At 42.1% G+C, this 27,122-nt stretch overlaps 5 protein-coding genes across 7 annotated transcripts; 3 read left to right on the top strand and 2 right to left on the bottom strand.

The window, feature by feature from the left end:
• The first annotated feature begins 404 nt into the window (after positions 1 to 404).
• On the top strand, positions 405 to 1,814 carry TfIIS (RNA polymerase II elongation factor). The gene is made up of 3 exons (XM_017181789.2): positions 405 to 527; positions 632 to 721; positions 786 to 1,814. Exons 2-3 carry the CDS (start codon positions 650 to 652, stop codon positions 1,659 to 1,661), a joined length of 948 nt encoding a protein of 315 aa, XP_017037278.1. The 5' UTR covers positions 405 to 527; positions 632 to 649; the 3' UTR covers positions 1,662 to 1,814.
• A 913-nt stretch (positions 1,815 to 2,727) lies between these two features.
• Positions 2,728 to 15,037, top strand: ck (myosin-VIIa ck). Of its 3 annotated transcripts, none has more exons than XM_017181786.2 (12): positions 2,728 to 2,962; positions 6,513 to 6,618; positions 7,270 to 7,530; positions 7,854 to 8,203; positions 8,260 to 8,460; positions 8,521 to 10,915; positions 10,981 to 12,431; positions 12,513 to 13,299; positions 13,368 to 13,933; positions 13,988 to 14,134; positions 14,194 to 14,314; positions 14,378 to 15,037. In XM_017181786.2, the coding sequence occupies exons 2-12, from the start codon at positions 6,601 to 6,603 to the stop codon at positions 14,582 to 14,584; spliced, it is 6,504 nt and encodes a 2,167-aa protein (XP_017037275.1). In that variant the 5' UTR covers positions 2,728 to 2,962; positions 6,513 to 6,600; the 3' UTR covers positions 14,585 to 15,037. The 3 variants fall into 3 exon arrangements, with proteins under 3 accessions (XP_017037275.1, XP_017037276.1, XP_017037277.1); XM_017181787.2 differs by lacking the exon at positions 2,728 to 2,962 and adding an exon at positions 2,971 to 3,107; XM_017181788.3 differs by lacking the exon at positions 2,728 to 2,962 and adding an exon at positions 3,146 to 3,314.
• Positions 15,038 to 18,188: 3,151 nt separating this feature from the next.
• Su(H) (recombining binding protein suppressor of hairless) lies at positions 18,189 to 22,297 on the bottom strand. The gene is made up of 4 exons (XM_017181805.3): positions 21,468 to 22,297; positions 19,692 to 20,572; positions 19,423 to 19,630; positions 18,189 to 19,351 (listed from the first exon to the last, which is right to left on the bottom strand). Exons 1-4 carry the CDS (start codon positions 21,876 to 21,878, stop codon positions 19,037 to 19,039), a joined length of 1,815 nt encoding a protein of 604 aa, XP_017037294.1. The 5' UTR covers positions 21,879 to 22,297; the 3' UTR covers positions 18,189 to 19,036.
• A 645-nt stretch (positions 22,298 to 22,942) lies between these two features.
• Positions 22,943 to 23,989, top strand: CIAPIN1 (cytokine induced apoptosis inhibitor 1). Its single transcript, XM_017181803.3, has 3 exons — positions 22,943 to 23,132; positions 23,206 to 23,705; positions 23,767 to 23,989. Exons 1-3 carry the CDS (start codon positions 22,997 to 22,999, stop codon positions 23,878 to 23,880), a joined length of 750 nt encoding a protein of 249 aa, XP_017037292.1. The 5' UTR covers positions 22,943 to 22,996; the 3' UTR covers positions 23,881 to 23,989.
• yellow-c (L-dopachrome tautomerase yellow-c) lies at positions 23,903 to 26,205 on the bottom strand. Its single transcript, XM_017181802.3, has 3 exons — positions 25,859 to 26,205; positions 24,731 to 25,136; positions 23,903 to 24,677 (listed from the first exon to the last, which is right to left on the bottom strand). Exons 1-3 carry the CDS (start codon positions 26,092 to 26,094, stop codon positions 24,000 to 24,002), a joined length of 1,320 nt encoding a protein of 439 aa, XP_017037291.1. The 5' UTR covers positions 26,095 to 26,205; the 3' UTR covers positions 23,903 to 23,999.
• Between the last annotated feature and the right edge of the window lie 917 nt (positions 26,206 to 27,122).

Genomic DNA, 27,122 nt, shown 5'->3' with positions numbered 1-27,122 from the left:
ATCAATGCCACCTTTTTCCTTCAACTTTCCCTCCATTAGGGGTGTCTAAATAAATCAAATGAAATATTTAGACAGCGCGATATCAGCTGTTTACTATCTTGATCTGGCAGCGCCATTCAATTTTCGCAGGCTTCATTTTCGTCGTCAGAGTACCGGAAAAATCGACGTGGCTAAAAGTTCTTCTTCTTCTTTTTTCGACACCATTTTTTTTATATCGTGTTTGGCCGCTGTCTAAATTTATACAGCGGATTTTTCTCGTCAGAGTACTAGGCTTAATAATAAGCTGTATTTGACGGAAAAAAACGGGATTGACACCACTGCCCGGGCGATTGCGATTGGCAAAACATCGGAGCACTATCGATGTTTGACATTTTTCAGAAGGTGCGTTGCCAGACAGAGAAAGAAACATCGATAAGAACATCGATTAAAGCCAATCGACACTAAGTACACCCATGTTTTGCAGCACTACTGTTCTGCGAATACAGAAAGAAAAAAAATAGTAAACAACTTTTATTGGAGGGAAAAAGGTAATAACTAAACCCCGGCATAACATAACATACGAATTAGTTCTTTAAGTGGACGCCGAAATGAAGAGTAACCTAACCTCTGTTCTGTCACCTTGTTTACCCAGCACATTCAGGCGACCAAAATGAGCGTAGAGGATGAAGTTTTCCGGATTAAGAAGAAGATGGACAAGATTTCGACTTCCAGTGATGGTTCAGTGAGTTGGGAGGCCGGGAGCTGCGCTTAATCAAGTAATATATCTATTTCTTCCCCCCTAACAGGGACAGGATCAGGCCTTGGACCTACTAAAGACTCTGCAGACGCTCAATATCAACTTGGACATACTGACCAAGACTCGCATCGGCATGACGGTCAACGAGCTCCGAAAAAGCAGCAAGGACGACGAGGTGATCGCGCTGGCCAAGACTCTGATCAAGAACTGGAAGCGTTTCTTGGCCAGCCCGGCCCCGGTAACGCCCAACCACAACTCAGCGGGCAAGGATGGCTCGTCGAACAGCAACAGCAGTGCCGCAAAACCCTCGAGCGCCGCCAAGTCGTCCTCTAGTAAGGATAGTAAGTCGGGCAGCAGTAGCTCGTCGAAGGATAAGCGCGAGGAGAAGAAGGCCTCGTCGTCACAGAGTTCTTTTCCCTCCGGCGGGATGACGGATGCAGTTCGTCTGAAGTGCCGCGAGATGCTGGCCACTGCCCTCAAGATTGGCGAGGTGCCCGAGGGCTGCGGCGAGCCTGAGGAGATGGCTGCCGAGCTCGAGGACGCCATTTATGCCGAGTTCAAAAACACTGATATGAAGTACAAGAACCGCATCAGATCGCGCGTGGCAAACCTTAAGGATCCAAAGAATCCGGGCCTGCGGGGCAACTTTATGTGCGGAGCTGTTACTGCCAAGCAGCTGGCGAAGATGACACCCGAAGAGATGGCCAGCGATGAGATGAAGAAGCTGCGCGAGAAGTTTGTCAAGGAGGCCATCAACGATGCCCAACTGGCCACCGTGCAGGGCACCAAGACAGATCTCCTCAAGTGCGCCAAGTGCAAGAAGCGCAACTGCACCTACAACCAGCTGCAGACCCGATCCGCCGACGAGCCCATGACCACCTTCGTCATGTGCAACGAGTGCGGAAACCGATGGAAGTTCTGCTAACTCCCCAATCCAAAACCACATATTCTTATTACATTGTAAAGACACACGAAACTACATTTTGTATTTGCTGCCACATGTGGAGCATGCGCTTACACGCAGACCACCCAAACGAAAAAGAAACTTTCAATAAACATGAACTATTGATAAAACCTAGCAATGCTGGCCGTTGTCACAATCTCTCCACTGATATCACCCAGAAGAACACTACGTCAGGAAATGTGGTATCTTAACCGGCTTCATTTGAAAGCCTACAAGTCAACGTTCGTATATATTAGTTGCTCGTCTTTCCTTCGATCAGCATCATCAGGCGAGTCGATTTAGCTATAATGAGAAAAAGAGTTACGAATTTTTTTGACAAGTCTATAAGTTGAGTTTGAGCTTGTCATATTGAAGATGAAGTTGTACAATACATACTGTTCGTTCTTCTTGAAGGACCAGAGGAATATTTCTGGGAAAAGTCTGTAATCTAAGTTATGCATATTTTTTTGGAGGTCTCACAGTATTGAAATTAATTTAAATTAAATTAAAAAGAATAATAAGTTTATAACTAAATATCATTCGGTAGGGCCCTATTTTATATATATTGAGTTTAATGATGTGTAGGCAAAGGTAGGGAAATAAAATATTTTCTAGTTATAGCTTGGATATATTATTAAATAAAACGCATTGTAATAAGAAACATCGTAGTATTCAGTCATTTATTTATTATTCAAAAATATAGGAAATACCTTAAATATAAAATTATTTTTAAACTTTAAAATATATTAATACATTAATACATCAGTATTATTCACGCTAATGATGTCGTAAAAAGTCCTCAAATCAAATCTTATTCTGGTTTCGAAAATTAGAGCATTTGCTGCATAAAAAATCCCATGACAGGTGATTAACTTTATTATCGTTTATGAATCTGAGTCGGACGTTTTGCCGCTAAACTTTTGTTTTATATATCATAAACAAAGTTTTTGTCTGCTGGGTAATGATAAACTATCGATGGTGCATGCAGAATGCCATCGATAGCGTGGCACCTCTAGTTTAAAATAGTTTCAAAATTTCACTCAACGAAGGCGGTTGTGCGGAAACAGAAGAAAAGTCGCCGCGTCGGTTGTGTGCTAGCATCCTATTTTCCATTTAAAATTTGTTTATAAAGCTGAATTTTATACTGTTTAAATGTAATGTAAGAATAAAGTCGATCAGATTTTTTATCGCTTTTCCAAAGGCTCGTTAAGCTCTTTTACGACCCGAGTTGGCAGCACTGATCTAGTCTTTCGTTTCGGCTGGCGTATTCGGTCTTTTTCGGTGTAAGTTATACTGTGAACTGAGGCAAGGAAGCCAGCAGATAGTCACAATGCAAAAAGTCTAAGCCACTTTATTAGCCTGTTGCTTGACTGACTAAAGGGACTATATAGAGAGCAATCGGCGCGCTGCACTTTTCTGCGATCGTTGGTGCGTGACCTATTTATGTAACCTGTTTTCAAAAAAGAATGTCCCGCTTTCGTCGGGTTCACTTCCAAGTCGCCAAAGTGTTAATTACAACCAAAATAAGTTCAGTTTCCTGGCCAAACTAAGAGTGCAATATTCTGGGACAAACCAAAAAGATACAGTGATTGGAAAAAAAAGAGTGCAATAACCCTGGAAGTCGGGTCGGTTTGTGTGAGTGTGAGGCTAGAAAAGCCAGCAAACAAGAGATAATGACAAGGGTCACCTGAAACGTCCCACTGTCTCGTTTTAATTATCATTGATTTTATTTCTTGAGACGAAGACGTGGCTCCAATGCATTTTTATTGCTTAAGCGACTGACCAAATTATAGCTACGCTTCAGGTTTCGTTGGCTAGAACGGTACTAACATGCACAGGCCGCGGCCACTCTCTCGCGCACACATGCACACACGGATACCATAATAGACACCTGCCGAATGGCAGAAGAGCGAGCGGGACAGCGGCATGCGTAAAGAGCGGCTCAGTGCAACAAATTCAATGGGTGCGAGCCCCTTCCCTTTCCCACCCGCCTGTTGCTCGTTCTTCTGCTCTCACATTTGTGCTCGTTCACTCTCTTCTTCCTCTCTGTCTGCCATCTCTCTCCTTGAGCTTGAACCAGGTTTCAGCGGCCAAGAATTCTCCTATTCACAACAACACTTGTTTGTCCGGTTTGTTGTTTTTGCTGCGGTTGCACAACGGGACATTTCGTGTGTGTGGACAATTGGAAAACCCTTTTCGTATAAACGCTTTTCATTAGCCGGTTTCGGGTCTGGCTTTAAGTTTGTTTCTTCTCCCATCGCAACCTTTTTTGCGCTTCCATTCGGGCTGCTAGGTTCCACAATGTTGTGTTTGTGTGGCTCATTTGTTGTTGTTTATTGTTGTTGCTGGAGGCTTTCGCGACTTTCTGTTTGTTTGGTGAAACTTTTTTTTAAAGGTTTTCTCTAAACTTACTAAAATAAAAATGAACATAATTCTGTTGGCTAGCTTTCGTTTGTGAGTATAGGGTTTGTTTTTAAAACATCTCTTAAGAGCTCTGAATAATTAGGATGGCTAGCATGGAAAGCGCCCAATTGTTCTTCTGGCCTGGATAACAATTTTCTAAACACCGTCACCAGGCAATGCAATATAGCATAGCTTAAATAACTGGCAGATCGGTCTAGTGTGGCCGGTGTTGCACAGATTGCTCCACAAAGTCCAACTTCACAAAAGTTAAATGTCAAAGTAAAAAGTTGCGAAACCAAAATAAAAATTGCTTTTGCAATATGCACACACTGATGTTATTGTATAGTAGATGGCATTAGCACCGCAATTTTACGTGGCAAACCACACATGAACTTTCACTAATGACTCTCGATGAACTCTTGAATCACAAAACTCACTCAAAACCCTCACTCACGTGCTGCTCTTTGGTCGTGCTACCGCTTGCACCGAGATACGTACGTGCCACTAGCCTCTATTGAACAGTGTGTCATTGGATGCCCCACAGTCTAAAATCTGTTTAGACGAAATTCTTAGACAAGCATCGTTATAGCATTTTAGTCATGCCCAGATATATATGTATTTTATGTATGCATGTGTGCCTCAGCCCCTGCACACCTCGAAATTACACCTTGTTTAATGCTTTAGTGCTTATCTCTACCTGCACTCAAGGGTCGCTGATAACAGAAGTATTATTAAGCAATCAGCTTTAAATAATTCGGGTATGACTGTGTATAGTCACAGTGTATAGTCACAGTGGTATAAGAGATCAGATATTTGAAGCTTACTACTTTATAAATTAAAATTAAACTAACAAATAACAGAAAATTAGTAGCTAAAAGAGTTATTAAATGGGTTTTTTAAAGACATTTTTAAGGGAAAATATTGAACAGCTTCTAATATTTTGCAGTTGTAGACAGCATTTCCCTATAAGCTCGTTTTAGGAGATGTATAATTATTTAATATTCAGTGTTTGTATGTATCAACTAAATGGTTGAACTCTAACCAACAATTCACGTTGCCATGTAGATATGTACAAGTGAGAACTCTAGTTTGACTTTGGATCGGTTTCCGTGTGCAATAGACTTGTATTTTAACCGGCAGAGCGTAACCAGACTGGTATAGATATGTATGTATGTATGAGTATACTTTCCGCCGGCTCAATCGGTGTGCCACAAAATTTGGTTGCTGCTTTTTTGGTTGCCTGGTGGCATGTTGCAATTGTGGCGAGAGGAGGAGAGACACCTCCAAATGAGTAACTATACATTACCTGATACTTCTTCTGGCGTTGTCGTTAGTCCATGTGTTAAATGATAGATGGGGTGTCCAATTGAGAGTCGGTTTGGCTGGCAACCGACTGAGAAATGACGCCAGCTTCAAATTCTGATTCATGGCTGGCTTAAAAGTGGCAGATCTGTTATTAAGTTGATCCAGATATTGATGCAATTGCTAAGCCACGATGAATCAGTTTTAAGTTGCCGTGATGGGAATAAAAGATACTCGACTGGGTTTAATCTTGGTAATAATTTTATTATATAAATAAAATTACAAACTGGACGATATTTGGGAAACTAAACTTTTGACTAAAGAAGTGTCTGATTAAAGTAACATTTTATTCATATATCACTGTTATCTTTGGGATGATTTACATCAATTAAGAGGTTTTATTTACTTAAACATACTCCGAAAATTTAAAAAAAAATATAAAAATTGGCCAGTTTTCTCTAGCCTAACTAAAAATAACGTTTAAATGTCCACCTTGCCTTATAATGTAATGAAAGTAAATTTTTTAAATGAAATCCAAATAATTTGCATAACAAAAACGTTCATTGAGACCATCGATTTAGTCTGAGCCCGCTTTTTCCGGTGGTTCTCGCATTCAAACGTTTTATTTTGATTGAAGCTAAAAGTGAAAATGTCGCGATGGCCTTTTTTGCATGTCTAAAGGCTTACATATTTATATTTTGAAAGATCGACAGTCACGTAGAGGTTAGCTCGGCTCGGTTTCCCTAGCTAGAGAAGAATAAAAGAAGTATCGAAAGTATGATTTTTATGGATGTGCTAAGAGACTGATGACTAATTTGATATTGGGGTTTTGTTAATGAGTTGCCAGTTTAGTTGGGGGGCTTAGTGAATGAGAGTGCGTTTGCCAAATGGAAAAGAAAGACGTTTACTTCAGGCTGGGAAGAGAGACCCATCACACCAACAGCAACGACAATGAGACGACGACGGACCACAGCGAAGACAGCGACAAGTTGTGAATTCTTTCAATTTACCGTAAACTTCACCTTAATTTTTTTATTCCAAAGCCGGTTTTAACTGCCGGAGGCGCTAACTTGAATTTGTTATTGTGGCTCCATGTCTAACTCTTCCACTTGTTCTCTTTTGGAACAGAAAATAATACGAGAAGGCAGCATCGTAGAGCAACCGGGCTTTTGTATTTGGATGCCAACCCAGGACCAGTAAATGAAGGAGGACGAATATGGTGATTGTAACACGTGTAAGTACCTATAATAACGAGAGGACTCTGCCAGAGTGTGTGATCATTATTCCCTATCGAGGTGTCCCATCTCTTTTGCTCGAACATTAACTAACTAGCAGTAGCACCGAGCGGAAGTTTCATTCTCCAGTATGTGTGTGTAAGCCATGCTTCACTTAAACTCCAACATTTCTCTTAAGTACAGTGGTGGATGCCAATATTGGAGACATCGAATGCAAAATTTAATTTTAATTTTTACGTAATTCTTGAACTAAAATCTTTTTCATAGAAAAGGTGTTGCGATTCCGTTAAGAACATTAAAAATAAAATCAAAGGGCTTAGAAGGTTCAATATTAATACCAAGTAAATATGACTATAAAATCTCTTTTTTAAACCTTAAAATCCCATTGACTCATAAATATATATCTTGCAACCACTGTACATGGATGGCCTACGTCTGTCCCTGGTATCACTATTTTTTACGTTCCGCTCAAGTGATTCTTACAACAAATAATGAAAAGTTTTTATGGCCCCCTTGTCCATGGCAACCGAATGCGGCAGTGGCAGCCTCGTAAAGAACTGAATGTCAAATTGTAAAATCGTTAAATACTAAAAACAAACCGAAAAAAAAAAATTAAGAATTGTAATTACGTTACAAATTATTGTTTACAGGGTGACTACATCTGGATAGAGCCCGCCTCGGGGCGAGAATTCGATGTGGCCATTGGAGCACGTGTCATCTCCGCGGAGGGTCGACGCATCCAGGTGCGCGACGATGACGGAGACGAGGTGTGGCTGGCCCCTGAGCGTCGGATCAAGGCCATGCACGCGTCCTCCGTCCAGGGGGTGGAGGACATGATATCCCTGGGCGATCTGCATGAGGCTGGCATTTTGCGGAATCTGCTTATACGCTACAAGGAGAATCTGATATATGTAAGTAAATATTTTTAATTAATTAAAAAGAATGTATTAAACAAATACTTAGGTTCCTTGTAAACAAACCTAAATATTTTTAAAGCGACATAATTTTCTTATCTAAACCATTCATATTAAAGGGCTTACAAGTTTGATATGTGTTTCTGATATAGTGTCCCAGTTACAAAACTTATGGGTATTAACTTCCAATGAAGGCATGGAAAAATATCTCTTTCTACTTCCATGTGTATCTTGTTTTACTAATTTTATAAAAAAAAGATTTGCTTAAGAACAAACATTGATATTAATTAATTCTTGTTATTATCATCTTTTCATTTCAGACATACACCGGCTCCATATTGGTTGCCGTTAATCCCTATCAGATCCTACCCATTTACACTGCCGACCAGATCAAGCTCTACAAGGAGCGTAAAATTGGGGAACTGCCGCCGCACATCTTTGCAATCGGCGACAATGCTTATGCGCACATGAAGCGTTACCGCCAGGATCAGTGTATCGTAATATCTGGCGAGTCGGGAGCTGGGAAAACGGAGAGCACAAAGCTAATACTGCAATATCTGGCTGCCATCAGTGGCAAGCATTCGTGGATTGAGCAGCAGATCCTTGAGGCGAATCCCATATTGGAAGCCTTTGGCAATGCCAAGACCATACGTAACGATAATTCATCTAGGTAAATATTATTATATATTTATTTAAGTATATTTCAAGAACTATATATTTTAACAGGTTTGGAAAGTACATAGATATACACTTTAGCGCAAATGGCGTTATCGAAGGAGCCAAAATCGAACAATATCTGCTGGAGAAGTCGCGCATTGTTTCCCAGAACCATAGCGAACGCAATTATCATGTTTTTTATTGCATTTTGGCTGGTCTATCGTCCGAGGAGAAGAGTCGTCTCGATCTGGGCATGGCAGCGGATTACAAGTACGTATTTTCCTTTTAAATTTTGTAAATAAATGTATTAATAATTAATAATTTACCCAGATATCTGACTGGTGGCAACAGCATAACCTGCGAAGGTCGCGACGATGCTGCCGAATTCTCTGACATTCGATCCGCAATGAAAGTATTGCTCTTCTCCGATCAGGAAATCTGGGAGATTATCAAGTTACTCGCTGCGTTGCTGCATTGTGGAAATATCAAGTACAAGGCAACGGTGGTGGATAACCTCGATGCCACCGAGATACCGGAGCACATAAATGTCGAGCGTGTGGCTGGGCTACTGGGACTGCCCATACAACCGCTGATCGATGCTTTGACACGACGCACACTGTTCGCCCATGGCGAGACGGTGGTATCCACCTTGTCGCGGGATCAATCTGTGGATGTGCGTGATGCCTTCGTCAAGGGAATCTACGGACGCCTCTTCATACACATTGTGCGAAAGATAAATTCGGCGATTTTTAAGCCGCGCGGCACCTCGCGCAATGCCATCGGTGTGCTGGACATCTTTGGCTTTGAGAACTTTGATCAGAACAGCTTCGAGCAGTTCTGCATTAACTATGCCAACGAAAACCTACAGCAGTTCTTTGTCCAGCACATTTTCAAGCTGGAGCAGGAGGAGTACAATCACGAGGCCATCAACTGGCAGCATATCGAGTTCGTGGACAACCAGGATGCCCTCGATCTGATAGCCATCAAGCAGCTGAACATTATGGCCTTGATAGACGAGGAGGCTCGCTTCCCCAAGGGCACGGACACAACCATGCTGGCCAAATTGCACAAGACGCACGGTGCGCACAAGAACTACTTGAAGCCCAAGTCGGATATTAACACCAGCTTTGGACTGAATCACTTTGCCGGCGTGGTCTTCTACGATACGCGTGGATTCCTGGACAAGAACCGGGACACCTTCAGTCCGGACTTGCTGCATCTGGTTAGCCAGAGTGGCAACAAGTTCCTGCGTCAAATATTCGCTCAGGACATCGAGATGGGTGCGGAGACCAGGAAGCGAACGCCCACGCTCTCCACACAGTTTCGAAAATCTCTGGACGCGCTGATGAAAACGCTGTGCAGTTGCCAGCCCTTCTTTATTCGCTGCATCAAGCCCAACGAGTTGAAGAAACCGATGATGTTCGACCGGGGATTGTGTTGCCGTCAGTTGCGTTACTCGGGAATGATGGAAACCATTAGGATTCGGCGTGCCGGCTATCCCATACGTCATGGATTCCGAGAATTTGTGGAGCGATATCGTTTCCTTATACCCGGTGTGCCGCCAGCCCATCGCACAGATTGCCAGGCGGCCACTTCGCGAATTTGTGCAATCGTTTTGGGCAAGTCCGATTATCAGTTGGGTCACACCAAGGTCTTTCTGAAGGATGCCCACGATTTGTTCTTGGAGCAGGAGAGAGATCGTGTTCTCACGCGTAAAATTCTCATACTCCAGCGCAGCATTCGTGGTTGGGTATATCGCAGGCGGTTTCTCCGTCTACGAGCCGCTGTTGTCACCGTTCAGAGATTCTGGAAGGGCTATGCCCAGCGCAAGCGCTACCGGAACATGCGAGTAGGCTATATGCGCCTGCAGGCATTGATACGTTCCCGCGTTCTATCCCATCGTTTCCGCCACCTGCGAGGCCACATTGTTGGCCTCCAAGCTCATGCAAGGGGCTATTTGGTGAGGCGAGAGTACGGCCACAAGATGTGGGCCGTCATCAAGATTCAGTCACATGTTCGACGCATGATCGCCGTGCGTCGATATCGAAAGCTGCGCCTCGAGCACAAGCAGTTCGCAGAGGTTCTGCAGTTGCGCAAGCTGGAGGAGCAGGAGTTGCTGCATCGGGGAAACAAACATGCTCGCGAAATTGCGGAGCAGCATTACCGGGACAGGTTGCACGAACTGGAGCGGCGGGAGTTGCAGGAGCAAATGGAAGATCGACGTCGCGTAGAGGTCAAAATGAATATTATCAACGATGCGGCCCGCAAGCAGGAGGAACCAGTGGACGATGGCAAACTGGTGGAGGCCATGTTTGACTTTCTGCCAGACTCGAGTAGCGATGCACCCACTCCGCACGGTGGCAGGGAGACCTCGGTGTTCAATGATCTGCCCCATGCCCAGAGCGTTAACCAGGAGGATATCATTGCGCCCATACACATATCCGAGGATGAGGAGGATCTGTCGGAGTTCAAGTTTCAGAAATTCGCCGCCACCTACTTCCAGGGCAATGTGAATCATCAGTACGCCAAGAAGGCCCTAAAGCATCCCCTGCTGCCGCTACATACGCAAGGCGATCAACTGGCTGCCCAAGCCCTGTGGATAACCATACTCCGTTTTACTGGCGATATGCCGGAGCCCAAATATCATACAATGGATCGCATGGACACAACCTCGGTCATGTCCAAGGTGACGGCCACTCTGGGTCGCAATTTTATAAGGAGTAAGGTGAGTTCATTGGCTAGACTTTAGTTTTTTAATGATTTATAATTAATTTGAATTAATTGTTTTAGGAATTCCAAGAGGCTCAACTCATGGGCTTGGATCCCGATGCCTTCCTGAAGCAAAAGCCCCGCTCGATTCGTCACAAACTTGTATCGCTAACACTAAAGCGAAAGAACAAGTTGGGCGAGGATGTGCGAAGGCGATTGCAGGACGATGAGTACACTGCGGATAGCTACCAGTCCTGGCTGCAGTCTCGCCCCACTTCGAACCTGGAGAAGCTGCACTTCATCATCGGCCATGGCATCCTGCGAGCCGAGCTGAGGGACGAGATCTATTGCCAGATCTGCAAGCAGCTTTCCAACAATCCACTGAAATCATCGCATGCCAGGGGCTGGATCTTGCTCTCCCTGTGCGTGGGCTGCTTTGCCCCATCGGAGAAGTTCGTTAATTATCTGAGGGCCTTTATCCGTGAGGGTCCACCCGGCTATGCGCCGTACTGCGAGGAGCGATTGAAGCGAACCTTTAACAATGGAACTCGCAACCAGCCGCCCTCGTGGCTGGAATTGCAGGCCACCAAGTCAAAGAAGCCCATCATGCTGCCCATCACCTTTATGGATGGCAACACGAAGACCCTGCTGGCCGATTCAGCGACCACGGCCCGGGAGCTGTGCAATCAACTGTCGGACAAGATAACCCTGAAAGATCAGTTCGGATTTTCGCTGTACATAGCTCTGTTTGACAAGGTTAGCTCCTTGGGGAGTGGCGGCGACCACGTGATGGACGCAATTTCCCAGTGCGAACAGTATGCCAAGGAGCAGGGTGCCCAGGAGCGCAATGCCCCTTGGCGGCTTTTCTTCCGCAAGGAGATCTTCGCCCCTTGGCATGAGCCCACGCACGATCAGGTGGCCACCAACCTGATCTACCAGCAGGTGGTAAGGGGCGTCAAGTTTGGCGAATATCGCTGCGACAAGGAGGAGGACCTGGCCATGATTGCGGCGCAACAATACTTTATCGAATACGGCACCGACATGTCTATGGAGCGCCTATTCACCCTGCTGCCCAACTTCATACCCGACTTTTGTCTCAGCGGCGTTGACAAGGCCATCGAACGTTGGGCCGCTTTGGTCCTGCAGGCCTACAAAAAGTCCTACTACGTCAAGGATAAGATTGCACCGCTCAAGATCAAGGAGGATATCGTCAGCTATGCCAAATACAAGTGGCCCCTTCTGTTCTCTCGCTTCTACGAGGCCTATCGCAATTCGGGTCCGAATTTACCCAAAAACGACGTCATCATAGCGGTGAACTGGACGGGCGTCTATGTGGTGGACGATCAGGAGCAGGTCCTTTTGGAATTAAGCTTTCCCGAGATAACCGCCGTTTCCAGCCAGAAAACCAACAAAGTGTTTACCCAAACCTTTAGTCTGTCGACGGTGCGTGGCGAAGAGTTCACATTCCAGAGTCCCAATGCCGAGGATATTCGGGATCTGGTAGTCTACTTCTTGGATGGTCTGAAAAAGCGGTAAGTAATTAATTCATTTAGTAGTTGGTATTTAATTGGTTTATAGAATGTTTTCTCATATCTTCTTTCGTTTTTTTACAGTTCAAAATTCGTCATTGCTTTACAGGACTATCGCGCCCCTTCGGATGGCACGAGTTTCTTGTCCTTCTTCAAAGGCGACCTCATTATTCTTGAGGATGAATCCTGTGGAGAATCCGTTCTTAACAACGGCTGGTGCATAGGACGCTGCGATCGGTCGCAGGAACGCGGAGATTTCCCCGCCGAAACGGTCTATGTGCTGCCAACGCTAAGCAAGCCGCCGCAGGATATTCTGGCGCTGTTCAACATCGATGAGGCGCATCATGGACGTCGCCTAAGCATGGCCTCGAACGGTGGCGTGGTTGAGGCTAGGGATCGACCGCACACACTAATGGAATATGCCCTGGATCACTTCCGGTTGCCACCGAAGCGCACAATGTCAAAGACTCTCACGTTGAGTTCCAAGCGGAGCGAAGAGCTGTGGCGCTATGCCAGGGATCCCATCAAAGCGCCGCTGCTACGAAAGTTACAAAGCAAAGAGGAGTTGGCCGAGGAGGCCTGCTTCGCCTTTGCCGCCATACTGAAGTACATGGGAGATCTGCCCTCAAAGCGGCCGCGGATGGGCAACGAAATAACCGACCACATCTTCGACGGACCCCTCAAGCACGAGATTCTGCGGGATGAGATCTACTGCCAGCTGATGAAGCAGCTGACAGACAATCGTAACCGCATGTCCGAGGAGCGTGGTTGGGAGCTGATGTGGCTGGCTACAGGTCTGTTTGCTTGCTCACAAGGCTTGCTCAAAGAACTGTTGCTCTTCCTACGCAGCCGGCGACATCCCATTTCGCAGGTAAATTTTATAGAGAAATTCGATTAACAGGCATAGCTTATAATATATATACATTTAACCATTTCTAGGACTCAATGCATCGTTTGCAAAAAACCATACGCCATGGACAACGCAAGTATCCACCGCATCAGGTGGAGGTGGAGGCCATACAGCACAAGACAACACAAATATTCCATAAAGTCTACTTTCCGGACGACACAGACGAGGCCTTTGAGGTGGATAGCTCCACCCGGGCCAAGGACTTTTGCAATAATATCTCTCAACGCCTGTCGCTGCGCACCAGCGAGGGTTTCTCCCTGTTTGTAAAGATTGCCGATAAGGTTATCTCGGTTCCCGAAGGGGATTTCTTCTTTGATTTCGTGCGTCACCTGACGGATTGGATTAAGAAGGCGCGACCCATACGCGACGGAGCCAATCCACAGTTCACATACCAGGTCTTCTTCATGAAGAAGCTATGGACAAACACAGTGCCGGGCAAGGATCGCAATGCCGATCTTATCTTCCACTATCATCAGGAATTGCCGAAGCTGTTGCGCGGCTACCACAAGTGTTCGAGGGAGGAGGCATCCAAGCTGGCGGCCCTGGTATTCCGTGTGCGCTTCGGGGAGAACAAACAGGAGCTTCAGGCAATACCGTAAGCAGACATTATCTTTTATTTACTTTCGACTTATAATTATTTTTATATTAGGCAAATGTTGAGGGAACTAATACCTTCGGACATCATGAAGATGCAGAGCACTAGCGAATGGAAGCGCTTGATTGTGGCCTCTTATAACCAGGATGGTGGCATGACTTCCGAAGATGCCAAGGTGGCCTTCCTCAAGATTGTATACAGGTGCGTTGTCTTATAATAGTTGGATGAAAGCATTTGTTTTTTATAATTATTATCACCAGATGGCCCACCTTTGGCTCCGCTTTCTTCGAGGTTAAGCAAACCACCGAACCGAACTATCCCGAAATGCTACTGATCGCCATTAACAAGCACGGCGTGAGTCTTATCCATCCAGTGACCAAGGTAAGGAGCTCGTAATTATTATAAATTATAATATTTAATATTTTTCTACATATCTATTCACAGGACATTCTGGTCACACATCCCTTTACACGCATCTCGAACTGGTCGTCTGGCAATACATATTTCCACATGACGATCGGCAATCTGGTTCGGGGCTCGAAACTTCTGTGCGAGACGTCGCTTGGCTACAAGATGGACGATCTGCTGACTTCATATATTTCGTTGATGTTGACCAATATGAACAAAAATCGAACCATTCGAGCCAATTAGTTAAACAATTAATTTCCGCAAATATTTATAATAATTATAAATTACAATTGCAATAACTTATTATCAAGCTTAGTACTTTGTAGCTGTAAGTAACTCCTCACACCCACCACTCCACCATTCCTTCGCTGTAATTGCACATTCCGCTTTTGGTCTTGTTCAGCTGTCGATTATACCAAACAAATTTTCACTCTTTGTTTTGTTTATATATGTTTTTTTTTTGTTTATTTTGTTGTATAAATTTTGCGTAACTCTCTTAGGTATTTTTACGGCACATTCCGGTATTAAATATGATGTCTGTATGAAGAAGCAATTCGACATATCCATAGATAAGCATTTGTATCTACACATTTTGCATCTATCTCCTTGTATATCCTAACTGCATATCTGTACTGATGACGTTTTGTATCAAATACATAGAAATGTTCTATTATTTAATAAATTATATACAATTTATCATAATGGTTTAATTTGGACTGTGGGGGTGCTAGAGGTGCATTGGATTCTTGGTATTTCACAATAAAGTGCATTACACTGAAAAAAAAGGTGATTTGCACACGAAAATAGCGTAATTCTAATTCAAATAAGTTCTTACATTAAGTTTAATCAATCCTGATAAATCTTATTTATAGAATTATCGGTTCTATATTAGATATAGTTATATAGATTTTATATTTTTTATCAGTATACAGAAATATATACGTAGGAATATAACAAATATAACGTAGTACTTTCTTGCAGAAACAATATCTAGAAATAAATAATAAAAAAAATTGATGAATCCATCTTTCTATTTATGTATTTGCATAGTTAATATGACGGCCATGATTTAATAATCGTAATTTAAAACCACATACACCCTTTTATTTTTGAATTTTGTATAGCCGAAATGGTTTTCGCACGTAAGTTTATAATATAAACCCTATTAATGGCGTGTTTGTTGTGATGTTTTGATAAACATGGAATTAAAATAGTATTTATACCAATTACGACTGAGCTTTGAAGTAAAATATTATTTAAAATAATATTTAAAATTAATTATTTTAAAAACAAATAAAAATTTGAAGTGGCTGGCCCGAGGACTGTGTATTTTTATACCCTTGCAGGGTATTATAATTTCAGTCAGAAGTTTGCAACGCAGTGAAGAAAATAAGATTTTATAATACAAAATAATTTTATAATAAAAATGAAGTATGCAGATTTATTAACTGTAGAAAATCTTGCACAGAACTGTTTTCCGATTTAAAATTAATGCTCTTTTGGCCGAGTTAGGATATTTTTAATCAAGAAGTTTTTTAATATAAAAAATCCGATTTTATAATAAAAAATAATATTTTTCTAAGTCAAGGAATCATTTCCGACCCCATAAACCATATATATTCTTGATCAGCATTAACATGCGAATCTTTCTAGACATGTCCGGAAGAAATCGATTTTTTGGGCATTTTTGCGAAATTTTATAAGGGGTTACATCATTAAAATTAGCAAAAATGGCCAAAAATTTTGATTTCTTAAAATTTTTAATTTGGTATGCAGTTTTATTAAATTAATAAAAACTAACACAAAACTGCTTTCCGAATCGAAATTAAAGCATTTTTGCCATAGTTATGATATATTTTAATTGTTACCTGCAAGGGTATACAAACTTTGGCTGGCCAAAGTTAGCTTTCTTTCTTGTTATTAATATTTTATATTTACTTTTTTTTATATTTATAAAAAAAAACAAAATTTAATAAATAAATTATTAATAATCAGTAAAATAATGCATCCAAATTTTTCCAAACTATTTTTATGTTATTTTAATTTAATATGTGTATATATAATATCAAATTTTCCACATAAAATAAATTGCAATTTTTTTAGGTCGATAGATATAAATATGTATGTAGATATACATATATTCAACACCATTTTGTTTTCCACTATATCAAATAGCTTTCCTATAAATGATCAATAAATTTTTGGAAAAAATATAGCCTTGATTTTTAACATATTTTTATGTACTAAGGGACAGGGCATTTTTAATGATTTCTGAATTAAGGATTTTTTCGCCAAGACCGTAAAAGTCAAAATGGACTCTAAGGTACATTTTGTTATATTAATCCTACCAACGTTATAATTGGCTTTTGCTTTACCTCTAATATTATGTGCCAAGTGTTATAATTATATAGATAAAAAAGTGAATGATTGCCAAAATATAATAAATAATAAATTAAAATTTTATTAAACAATACTAAATTTTACAGATCTACCAGTGACCCCCTAAGTTGTTACCATATTTTTATATTTTCTAAAATTAGTGATTAATGGGTTTGGTTTAATTGGTTTAATTGCAAAAGTTCTTAACTTTAATAAGTTTACAATCGATAGTCTTATTTGAGCGAATTTCTTTTGATTTAGCAGCTTAAAACTGAGTACGTGTCCAAAGTCTCGTGAATACCATATCTTTATATATAAATATATAGTTTCCCTTGATTTTTCTTGGCTGACTCCCACGCAAACGATTTCCCACGCATTGTATTTTGCAAGAATTTCCATTTTTCCCCAGCGTGTGAAAAACAACAGCAGTCGACAGACGAACGGAACGACTCAAGACTTGTGTATAGACTTAGATTTTTTCAAGATAATTAACTTTTTTTTAGTAGTCAGGTATGAAGTTGTGTAGCAGTCCTGAGAACTTTTAGAAATTGCTGTCGCTGTCTCCCCCTTTCTAGCAGCAACCGCAATAATCGCACTTATACCTTGGTCAGAATAGTTCGGGGAAATGTGAGGGGAAAGAATGAATGTTCATTAAAAATTCCGAACTAATTTCATATTCAGCTTCTTATAAGACGACGACGACGGCGACCTTAAGAGGTTGCAGTTCCAATTAAGAGTCCCGTCCCGGACATTTTGGTGGTGGTTTTTCCAACATCATCATCATCGTTTCAATTCATTTTCTCTCACGCAACCGAGGTTTGTTGTTTAAGTCTTTCGTTCTCACACCGAAAAGTGCATCTTAGGGGTGGCAAGGGTGCCGTCTCCGACTTCTTCTTATTGCTTGGCTGACTCTGATAAGAAATGTGTCTCCCAACTGGGACGGGGAGATGAGTTTAATTGCTTCGCTGGCGCTCACCTTCTCTCCGCTGAGCGGAAGTCGGCGATAATTAATTCAAAACTGCGAATCTCTAAGATTGTAAATCTGTAAAAGGCCCAGCAGTTGGCTTAAAACTGCATAAATATTCAACAAAAGGCAGTGAAAAATTCTCACAGCAGCTTTTGGGCTGTGAGAAACTTCTACTCCTTGGCCGGGCCAAAACGGAAACAATACGTATATTCGCTTCTTGGCTTAGCTTTCATCAGCAATGCCGACCGAACGAACTATAATAATTAAAGTTGTCGGCTTCCCCCAAAAGGGGGTTGGCGGCAGGTATCGTGGGAAGAACTGCACTTGTTTTGTTTAAACATATTCACACGATACTGGGCCATATTCCCACAGCAATTTAAGACAACCAACCAATCCAAACCTCCCCCAAGACAAGCCAACGAATTATGTCAAATCACGCTTAGTCAAGAACATAAATGAAAGATCATCAAATTTTTGTATATTTTTTTCCGATTTTGGTCTTGTTTTTTATTTAATTTAGGCTTTCTTAGGAAATAAAAATCATCTCTTGTTTCGATTTCGATAGGTGCTATGAACTTCCAAAGGAAATGGATAAATTAAAATAAAAGGTAAGCTTTTTCATTTTTTTTTTAATTTCTATTAATTTCTAATTGGTAAACTCCGTAAATATATACAGAAATAAACATACATGGGTATATTACATTTAAAAAAGGGAGCATGGAATGTTTTTATAAGCATGGCTACCTACTGTATAGAGCTGGAAAAAAATCGATTTCAAAATCAATTGTCTTGATTGTTTTGGTTTTGAAAAGACCATATTAAAGATCTCAATACAAATTGATCTCTAAAGTTTAGAAATTTTGTTTTTTTTAAGTTTTTTTCTTTCAAATATTAAAAAAAGCTCTATCAAGTAGGTAAATTTTACATTAATTAAGATATAATATTCTTCAGACTGCCTTTTTGGAAATTCATAGCAAACGAAAGTCCTTAATATTTCTCAAATGCTGCTACAAAAAATCGTCTATAGACTTCTATATCAATTTGTATATATTTAACTAGAATTATATGCTGTCTGTAGGTATATTCGCACATACTTACAAATCAGTGTCAGTGAGCTTTCTTTCGAGTTATGTATGTACAGAGCAATCTGGCATTTACACAATTATTGGTTCCGAATTAGCACTAGATACGTGTCTATATCTTAGATAGGATGATTCGGTTTATAGAGAGGATCATGAGAGGCGGAAAATTAGCATGAGAAATGTCATCAATCTACAAACTAAGGACTTTAATAAAAACTATAAGTAACTTATCATACATAAATATGCGATTATGCAATAGTCCTGCACTCAGGACAAGCCGCTACCGTGACTATTCCATTGCACTTCTGAGATTGAGGGCAGCGTTTGGTGCTGCTGCTGCTGTTGCATACTGCCGCTGGCAGGTGAACCTGCATTGCTGCTGCTGCTGTTGTTGTTGCTAATGCTAGTGATGTTGTTGTTGTTATTATTATTGTGCCGTGTCCGCATCACATCCTCGGTAGTCTGATTATTACAATGGGGCCGCGGACCAGGCTCTGGCGTGTAGGTAAAGGTCAGTCCCGTGGCATAAATAATTCCATCGTTGCGCACCAGCGAAATTGGTACCTGTGTGGGCTGACGCACCTGCGAAATGAAGCAATTAATTAATGAATTAATCAAGTACAAGTTGTTTTTACAAACACAAGCACACATACCCAAAGCCATTCGCCACGGAACTGGGAAATCTCGGGAACGACACACAAGAGTGTCTCCGTGCAGCGATACATGGTCTCCGCCTCCACATCGCCGAACCACACCTGCAGATGGGGCGTGAAATTGTCGCCACTGAGCTCCAGCATGGCCACATCGCCGCCGCCATTAAGATTCAGTGAGTTAACTATTGGCACTGGCGTGACAGGGGAACTGGCAAATGCGAAATTCAGGATTAGATTTACTAATAATAAAAAGGAATAAGTTTACTTACGCCACTGGACCCATGCCCTCGTAGAACTGGTATTCGGCCTTGTCCGTGGATATGATTGTCCAGCAGGCGCCGTCGTTGATCATCTCCTTGTTGGGCTCCTTGGGACAGGGAGTGGCCTGGAACTGGATAATCTTCTCCTGCGACAGACACAAATACATGCGATCCGTGTCCTTCATATAGAAGGCACACTTGTGCAGCTGTGAAACGGGATCGTCGGCCTCCAACAGGGCCATCTGCTTGTCCACCTTCCGGATGATAAGACGCGGCAGGGCCATTCCAGTGACCGAGCAAACCAGCTTAACGGTGGCCCCATAGTGAATGTAGCCATCGCGCACCTGGAACTCCTCCGACTCGGACTCATTGTCGTCCAACAGGTGTATCGTGAATGCCCCCCACTGAGTGGACGAGGCATGGAAGTGTCCGTTCTCCACATGAAGATACCGAGTGGACACGGTCTGGGAGCGCAGGCGATTGAACAGGGCAACGTTGGTGCCGCTGGCTATGCACAGATCGGCATTCTTCAGCGACTGTTTCTTCTTGGACGGCTTGGATATCACCTTGATTCTCTTTGAGTTGAAGACACCGATGTCGTGACCATTGCCATAGAACATCTTCACCGACAGCATAAAGTGCTTCCTCTTGTCCGAGTCCGAGATGAACAGGGTTTTGGCCGCGCAATACTGCTTGCCATTGAGATCCAGCTGCTGCATATCCTGGTCGCTGCTACCGATGCCGATAAAGGCGCACAGTTGTGCCCCCTGTTCTCCCTCGCCCTGCTGCAGCATCTCCTCATAACGCCGCCGCCAGCCGCTGCCGAACAGATAGATGCAAGGCGGTGGGCAAAAGAATCGCTTCTCGTTGCCATAGGACTTTTGGGCCACCTGAAAGACACAAAAACACAAACACACACACACGATGGTGCAGGAATGGAATTCAATTAGCACAAATTGGCATCCAGATCAAATCGACAAATCAAATCAAACCGCAAGCAATGCAGCTTTGTTAATTTTCTGTAATTAATTTCAATTATTTGTCATTGCGGACTCCAGGCCGGTACTGGACCGGGGCTCGCGTTGCTCAATTTGTGGGCAGTGGAGTGTGAAGGATTCGCATTTGACGGCAGTCGGCCGCTTGAAGATCGCCAACCGCTAAAAGGCAACCGCGACAATTTTATTCCATTTTCGTTTCTGTCTCTGCTTTTTGCCTTTGCAAAACCGCAAAAATGTAACACCCTAAAGTGGACACCAGAGACTAGCGCCTCCAAATACTGAATGATAAGATAAGTAATTCTGCCTGGGATTTAGGGAACTTTAATTTTGTGAATAGAAATCCCTGTATCCAAGCGATATTTTAAATTTAAAGTTCTTAAGTGGATCAAGGGTTGAATTTTTAAATTTTCTTTTAACATCTTAATATTTAAATTAGTTTATCCATTTTCTATTAAATATTCTTTCTCTAGACATTAGTATTTGATTAAGAACTGCCCGGAAATATCTTATAATTTCTTGAAATTGATTTCTTTGACATTTCTGGTTTTAAAAAGGATTTAAAAAGATTTTTTTAGGAAAGAATCAATTAATTATAACTAGCATTAGCGCTTTGCTGCTTAAAATAATTTGAAATTCATTAAAATAATTTATAAACATTTTTAATTCTAAGAACCTAGCTACATACTTCTCCTACTATTAAAAAGAAAAACTGCGTGCAACTTGCTGAGTTCATTACAGACATCCGGAGATGGTAAAGACAATATTTTAACCCGACCAAGCTTCTTACCTTGGCATGAAGTATCACGATGACCATATCGTTGCGCTCCCGCATGTACTTCTCCATGGCATCTCGGGTCAGTTTCTTTTCCTCAATGTGCGGCCGGTATGGACCTGGCAGCATGGACATTTGCAACTGTTGTTGATGTTGCTGCTGCTGCTGTTGTTGCTGCTGTTGCTGCTGCTGCTGGTGGTGCACTTGTAGCTGCTGAGGCGGTGGCGGCGGCTGCGGACCAGTGCCAAGTCCAAAGTGCGGCATGTCCTGGCGCTGCTGCTGCTGGTGATGGCTGTGATCAAGGGGCGAGCCTTGATTAAGTGACTGAGCAACTGCTGCTGCTGCGGCGGCTGCGGCTGCGTTATCGTAGGCAATGGCGGGCGGGGCGACGGCGGCGTTTAAATTAAATTGGCTGTAGCTCTTCATTTATGCACATGGTCTTTGCATTGGAACTTGATGAACGAACTGGGCTTTGGACCGTTTGGGTTAATTGGTTAACTTTTTTCTTTTCTTTTTTTTGGCAAATTCGTTTGGCACTTTGGACACTGCTTTGTTGTTATTGTATGTTTTGTATTTGTTATCCTGCACCAACACACGGCCAGCAGCTGTCGTTTCTCTCACGCACTCTCTTCTTCTTCGTCGCGGACTCTAATTCGCTTTGTTGTTGCGGCTGAATTCGAGTGGGGGCCCTGAATAGAGTATTTACATATTCGTTTCCTTGAAGCACTTGACTAGCGACCAGCGGTTGAAGCGGCTGGCTTCTGTTTAAGCTGCATTAAGCGCTTGGGTTATATTTATAATACTACAACTAAACTGTGTGGGGATGTTGATATTGTATCGATATTTCGATAGGCGCTTATTTATGATTGTACCGGTGATATGCCTGCCGTTGTTCAACACTGTCTGCGACTTTCGGCAAGTGAAGACCGACTAGCATTTTTATAGCCAAACAGCTTACTCTATTGGCTTAAAACGGCCTTTCTTACAACTTAAATAATTAGAATTTGTATCTTTTTTATTCGTTGGAAAACTAATTTTAAAATTTGTATATTATTATTATTTATATTTTATATTCCAAAAAAGACGTTTTATATTCAAATAATGTCATTTAAAATAAAATGGGTTCGATTTCTTTAATTGCTTTTATTGATTTTATTTGAACACGTTTGGCACACTGAATTAAAATGCAAACTACCCATATCCTTGTAACTCGTAAATTTTAAAGAAGGGCCGTGGGAACTAACGCATATGCTAAAATATTTGTAAGCCAGTGTTGTCATTTTAGATATTTATTTTAATATGTCTAGCGTTTTTATTAGAATGAAAAGAAAAGGCATTAGATTTTAATAATTATTAATTAATTAATTAATTAATTAGCTAGCATAATTATTTTGCTTTTAAAAGTTTAGCTTTTTTATAGCCAGACTGATACGATGCTGCTACACGATATATCGATGGTACACAATGAAACCTATCGATTATACCGTCGATTATCAGATCGTCTACTGTTTCTAGTAATACCAATAGATCTTTCGAGTAGAATAATGGAGCAATTCAAGGGTCTTCAAAAATCCCTGTACATATGGACTGATAGCGCTGATTTGGACAAGCGTGTGGAGCAACTAAAGGCAGCCACTGGCGGTGAGGTGGCTTTGGAAAATGTGCACCGCCTGTCCTTTTGTAAGCAATGCGCCAGATGAATTTCACATCCAGTGAGTCAGCAGGTCTAATCTACCTTTACTTTGTCTTTCAGCCTCCTACGCCAACTCCAGTTTCGACCTAATTGTGATTGAATGCGCTCAGCTCACCGACAATTACGTAAAGCTGCTGCACATGCTGAAGCCCAGTGGCAAGCTGCACTTGGTGTCCTTCATTGGACCGGCTGGCAGTCTGCTTCAGGAGGTCAAGCTTTCCGGTTTCATCAATTGCCGCGAAGATGCCGGCGATGCTCTGACAGCCGAGAAGCCTGGCTATGAAACGGGTTCATCGGCCAGGCTGTCGTTTGCCAAAAAGAATGCCAGTGCCTTGAACGTGTGGAAGATCAGTGGGGACGACGAAGACCTTATCGATGAGGAGGAGCTGCTGGATGAGGAGGACAAGCAAAAGCCGGACCCGGCTGGTTTGCGGGTGTGCAATACCACGGGCAAGCGCAAGGCATGCAAGAACTGTTCCTGCGGTCTGGCCGAGGAGCTGGAGAGTGAGAAGGAGCAGAGCAAGACGGCCACGGAGAACGCCAAGTCTAGTTGTGGAAATGTGAGTGAGAGTTGACTCCCCCTTCAATATCTGATTACTTATTGCAAATGTTTGTTTTTAGTGCTATCTGGGCGACGCTTTCCGCTGCTCCACCTGCCCGTATTTGGGCATGCCCGCATTCAAGCCGGGCGAGAAGGTTCAACTGGCCGCCAATCTACTTAAATCGGACATCTAGCTTAGAGACTCCACTGCACTGATCCAATTACATTTCGATAGTTTATTAAGCTGACTCTTACTAACAAACATAATAATGTCATTATGTAAATACAAAATTGCACAAGTCACAGACCCTGCTCACATTTCGCACGGTGTACCCTTGATGAGATCGCGGTTTTGGCCCATCAAAATGCGATAGTTGACGGCCGAGGGATCGAGCTCCTTGTACAAATAGGTGGGCATCTTGTCGGACAACACCCAGATGGTGCCTTCGCTGTCGATCTTCATGTCATTGGGGAAGACCAGAGTGTGCGAATCGGAATCGATAAGCCCCTGAGTATCTGGAGTGTACGGCCGCTTAATATTCCAGCAGGCAATGGCGTCTTTGTTCACCTGCGTGTAGAAGATGACGCCGGTCTCGGGATCAAAGACCTCGGCGGTGGACTGACCATTCATTCCGCGGTCACCAACATATTTAAAGTCATAGTACGAGTCGCCGCCAGTCACATGCGATTCGTTCTGCAGGACTCGGTTCGAGACCTTGAACTCCTTTGTGCTGGCCAGGGCATGGAAGTAAATGTCCTTGGAATGATCTGGGTTCATGGGACCCACGGCCAGGCCGAAGACACCATCCGTCCACTGGAAGTTGACGCCGCCCACATTGAAGTCGCCCTGCAGCGGATCGAAGTGGAAGAAGTTGTGCTTGACGCGGTACGACTTGTCGTTCCTCAGCGAGTACACAATAACGCCGTAGGCACCCAAATCGGGAATATAGGCAAAGGCATCTTGGCACTCGGATCGGTCAGCATCCACAACCTACACATGAAGTGTTTTTTAGATCGCTATAAATTTATATTCAGTGTACTTACAATATTTGCAAAGAACGAGTCATCCTTCTTCTGATCATCGGGAATGGCAAAGCGTCGCAGAAGAGTGTCTGTCTTCAGGTCAAAGACCAAAATCGAATTGGGTGTAATCTGCTTGGGATTTCCCAAAATGTCAGCTAGACCGGTATCGAGCACCCAGAGGCGATCACACACGTCCACCTGTATGCGGAACGTGGAAATAATGGTGGAGTTATCCTTCAGTTGAACTCCAGCATCTTGGGCCTTGTCAGCATCCAGGCGTCCACCTGACGGGGTCTTCTGATCTTGGGGCTGGACACTGATGGGCAGCTTGTTTGCATCCCAGCTGGGATACGGATGCAGCTTAGGGGACTTCTCAGTAGAATCGAGGTCGATGTAGTTAAGGGTGGCAGCAACACCGGCCTTCCATCTGAACAAAATAATATAAAAATGTAAATTAATTAATGTAAATAATAACTATAAGGTACTGGTAGTCCCCCAGGCATGCCATTTAGATGAAACTATCTTTTCTGAGGAACTTAACGTTCAGTTTTAAACATTTAAGTTATGTTTTTCGTTCTTTAGATAAACAGGCTTAGTTAATATGGCTATATTAACCCGAAATGCATATCAAGAATATTTGTAATTTCCCATTTAAACTTTTGTTTATCCCCTAAAAATGTTTATATTTAGTTAGTAGCTTCATAGAGTTGTTTTCGGTGGTCATTGTTTTGATTACTCATAGTAGCTGCCGAAATTTTTCCCCATCAAGCGTATAGGGGGTAAGCCCCGAAACCTGTTGACATCACAGAATGCCACTGCTGACCTGTTTTTAATTATATTTTATAGAATTTTCCATATATTTTCTCCTATTAATTATACATTTGGTTCATGATGAGATTTGCATTTAGAAACCGCGATTTGAAAGGCTAAATAGACTTATACACAGGAAAACCAAAGTATAAGCTCAGCTAGCCAACAGGAAACCGGTTTTGTCGACACTCGATGTTTTTGCAAGTCTAGCTTGACATTTAATTACAATTAAAAACACCAAACAGAAAAAAATAAATTAATTAAAAAAAAAATAAGAAAAAACAACTATAACTAAAGGTAATCACGATTTGACTTTCGGTTTTGAATATGGTAATTTACCTTGGCACAGTGACGAAGATTCTATTTTGCCAGCGCTCCACGCCCAGTGGCAGATTATTTTCCTCGATGTAGTGGCCACTTGACTTGGCCTCCGCCTCGGCCTCCGGAGTGGGCCAATCGAAGGCCAGTTGCTTCCACGAGAACTTCTCCTCTAACTTGGCCGTTGCACTTTGGCTGAAAATGCCGATCAGACACAAGACAAGGCCCAGGCTCAAACTCAACCTCAGTGAAGTCATTTTGGTGTTTTGGTCTTCGGTAGATACAAATGTATCTTCTGGATTCCTCTTTGCAAGCTATTTACCACCGCTGTTCGCTGCGAGCTGAGCACGCTGACTGCAAGAGCTTGGACTGAAGTCGGGCTTAATATGTTCGAAGATACGTTGAGTTGAGCTTTTAAGCTCGGATCGGCCAGCTGCTGGTATAATCTGTTATACCAAAGATGCAGCTCATGATCTGGGCTGGGCCTTAAAATTAGCATCGCAACAGCGGAAGGAAAAACATGTTTATTCGGCAATATATTTTAAAAATACTCGGGAGATGTCCGATTTCGGCAGAGTGCTTCTCTCCTAAAAGGCGTATCGGGAATAAAATCAAATGTACAGTGAACCCAGGTATCAGAGTGGGTCTAATGGGTCATCGATTATCACTCAGCTTGGAGCCGCAAATGAATTTAAAAGTACTGTATTCTTCCACCCTAGAATTAATATTAACTTTCTAGTATAAGTTCTGTGATTAAGTAGCTTGATGTGTGTACTTCCCCATAGGTCTCTCCAAAGGCTTTTGCATTTAGCCTTGTGGCAATGAGAAAAAAAAGCCGATTTGTTGCCGACCTGTGCAATCATTCTTATTAAAATTGCATACAATAATTTATGCGGTTAATATTTTAATAAGGGTTGTTGATTCCTTATTATAAATACAGAACAAGCGCGTGGCACATCACGATTTTATTAAGTATTCAGACATTTAGCTAACTGGTACTGGGAAGCATAAGGAATTTAAGATGTGTTGGTTTTTTAAGGTGGGTTATTTAATTTTATAAAAGAAAATTATAAATGAAATAAAAAATAAAAAATAAAAAAGAAATGAAATAATAAAAAGAAAAATTATAAAATGTAAATGTAATAATACTATTTCATTTTTCTCCAAGACTCTTTTACAGATTTTTATAAATTAAAAAATAAAATAAATTACAAAATAATATATTTTCCCATAAAATTGATTAAATTGGTAAAATCAAACCCCTTACCTAAATAATTTTGAATTT

This window comes from Drosophila kikkawai, chromosome 2L (assembly GCF_030179895.1).
Source record: "Drosophila kikkawai strain 14028-0561.14 chromosome 2L, DkikHiC1v2, whole genome shotgun sequence".
Classification (NCBI taxonomy): domain Eukaryota; kingdom Metazoa; phylum Arthropoda; class Insecta; order Diptera; family Drosophilidae; genus Drosophila; species Drosophila kikkawai.
Note: the sequence above shows the minus strand (reverse complement) of the source record. Positions and strands in the feature narration are given on the sequence as shown.

Coding starts and splice junctions, on each gene's coding strand:
- TfIIS (XM_017181789.2), top strand. CDS start 650: ATGAGCGTAGAGGATGAAGTTTTCCGGATTAAGAAGAAGATGGACAAG. Junction 722..785: donor CGACTTCCAGTGATGGTTCA/GTGAGTTGGGAG, acceptor CCCCCCTAACAG/GGACAGGATCAGGCCTTGGA.
- CIAPIN1 (XM_017181803.3), top strand. CDS start 22,997: ATGGAGCAATTCAAGGGTCTTCAAAAATCCCTGTACATATGGACTGAT. Junction 23,133..23,205: donor TGTGCACCGCCTGTCCTTTT/GTAAGCAATGCG, acceptor TTTGTCTTTCAG/CCTCCTACGCCAACTCCAGT. Junction 23,706..23,766: donor CCAAGTCTAGTTGTGGAAAT/GTGAGTGAGAGT, acceptor GTTTGTTTTTAG/TGCTATCTGGGCGACGCTTT.
- yellow-c (XM_017181802.3), bottom strand. CDS start 26,094: ATGACTTCACTGAGGTTGAGTTTGAGCCTGGGCCTTGTCTTGTGTCTG. Junction 25,137..25,858: donor ATCTTCGTCACTGTGCCAAG/GTAAATTACCAT, acceptor TATTTTGTTCAG/ATGGAAGGCCGGTGTTGCTG. Junction 24,678..24,730: donor ACTCGTTCTTTGCAAATATT/GTAAGTACACTG, acceptor CTTCATGTGTAG/GTTGTGGATGCTGACCGATC.
- ck (XM_017181786.2), top strand. Junction 8,204..8,259: donor CGTAACGATAATTCATCTAG/GTAAATATTATT, acceptor ATATTTTAACAG/GTTTGGAAAGTACATAGATA. Junction 14,315..14,377: donor TTATCCATCCAGTGACCAAG/GTAAGGAGCTCG, acceptor ATCTATTCACAG/GACATTCTGGTCACACATCC.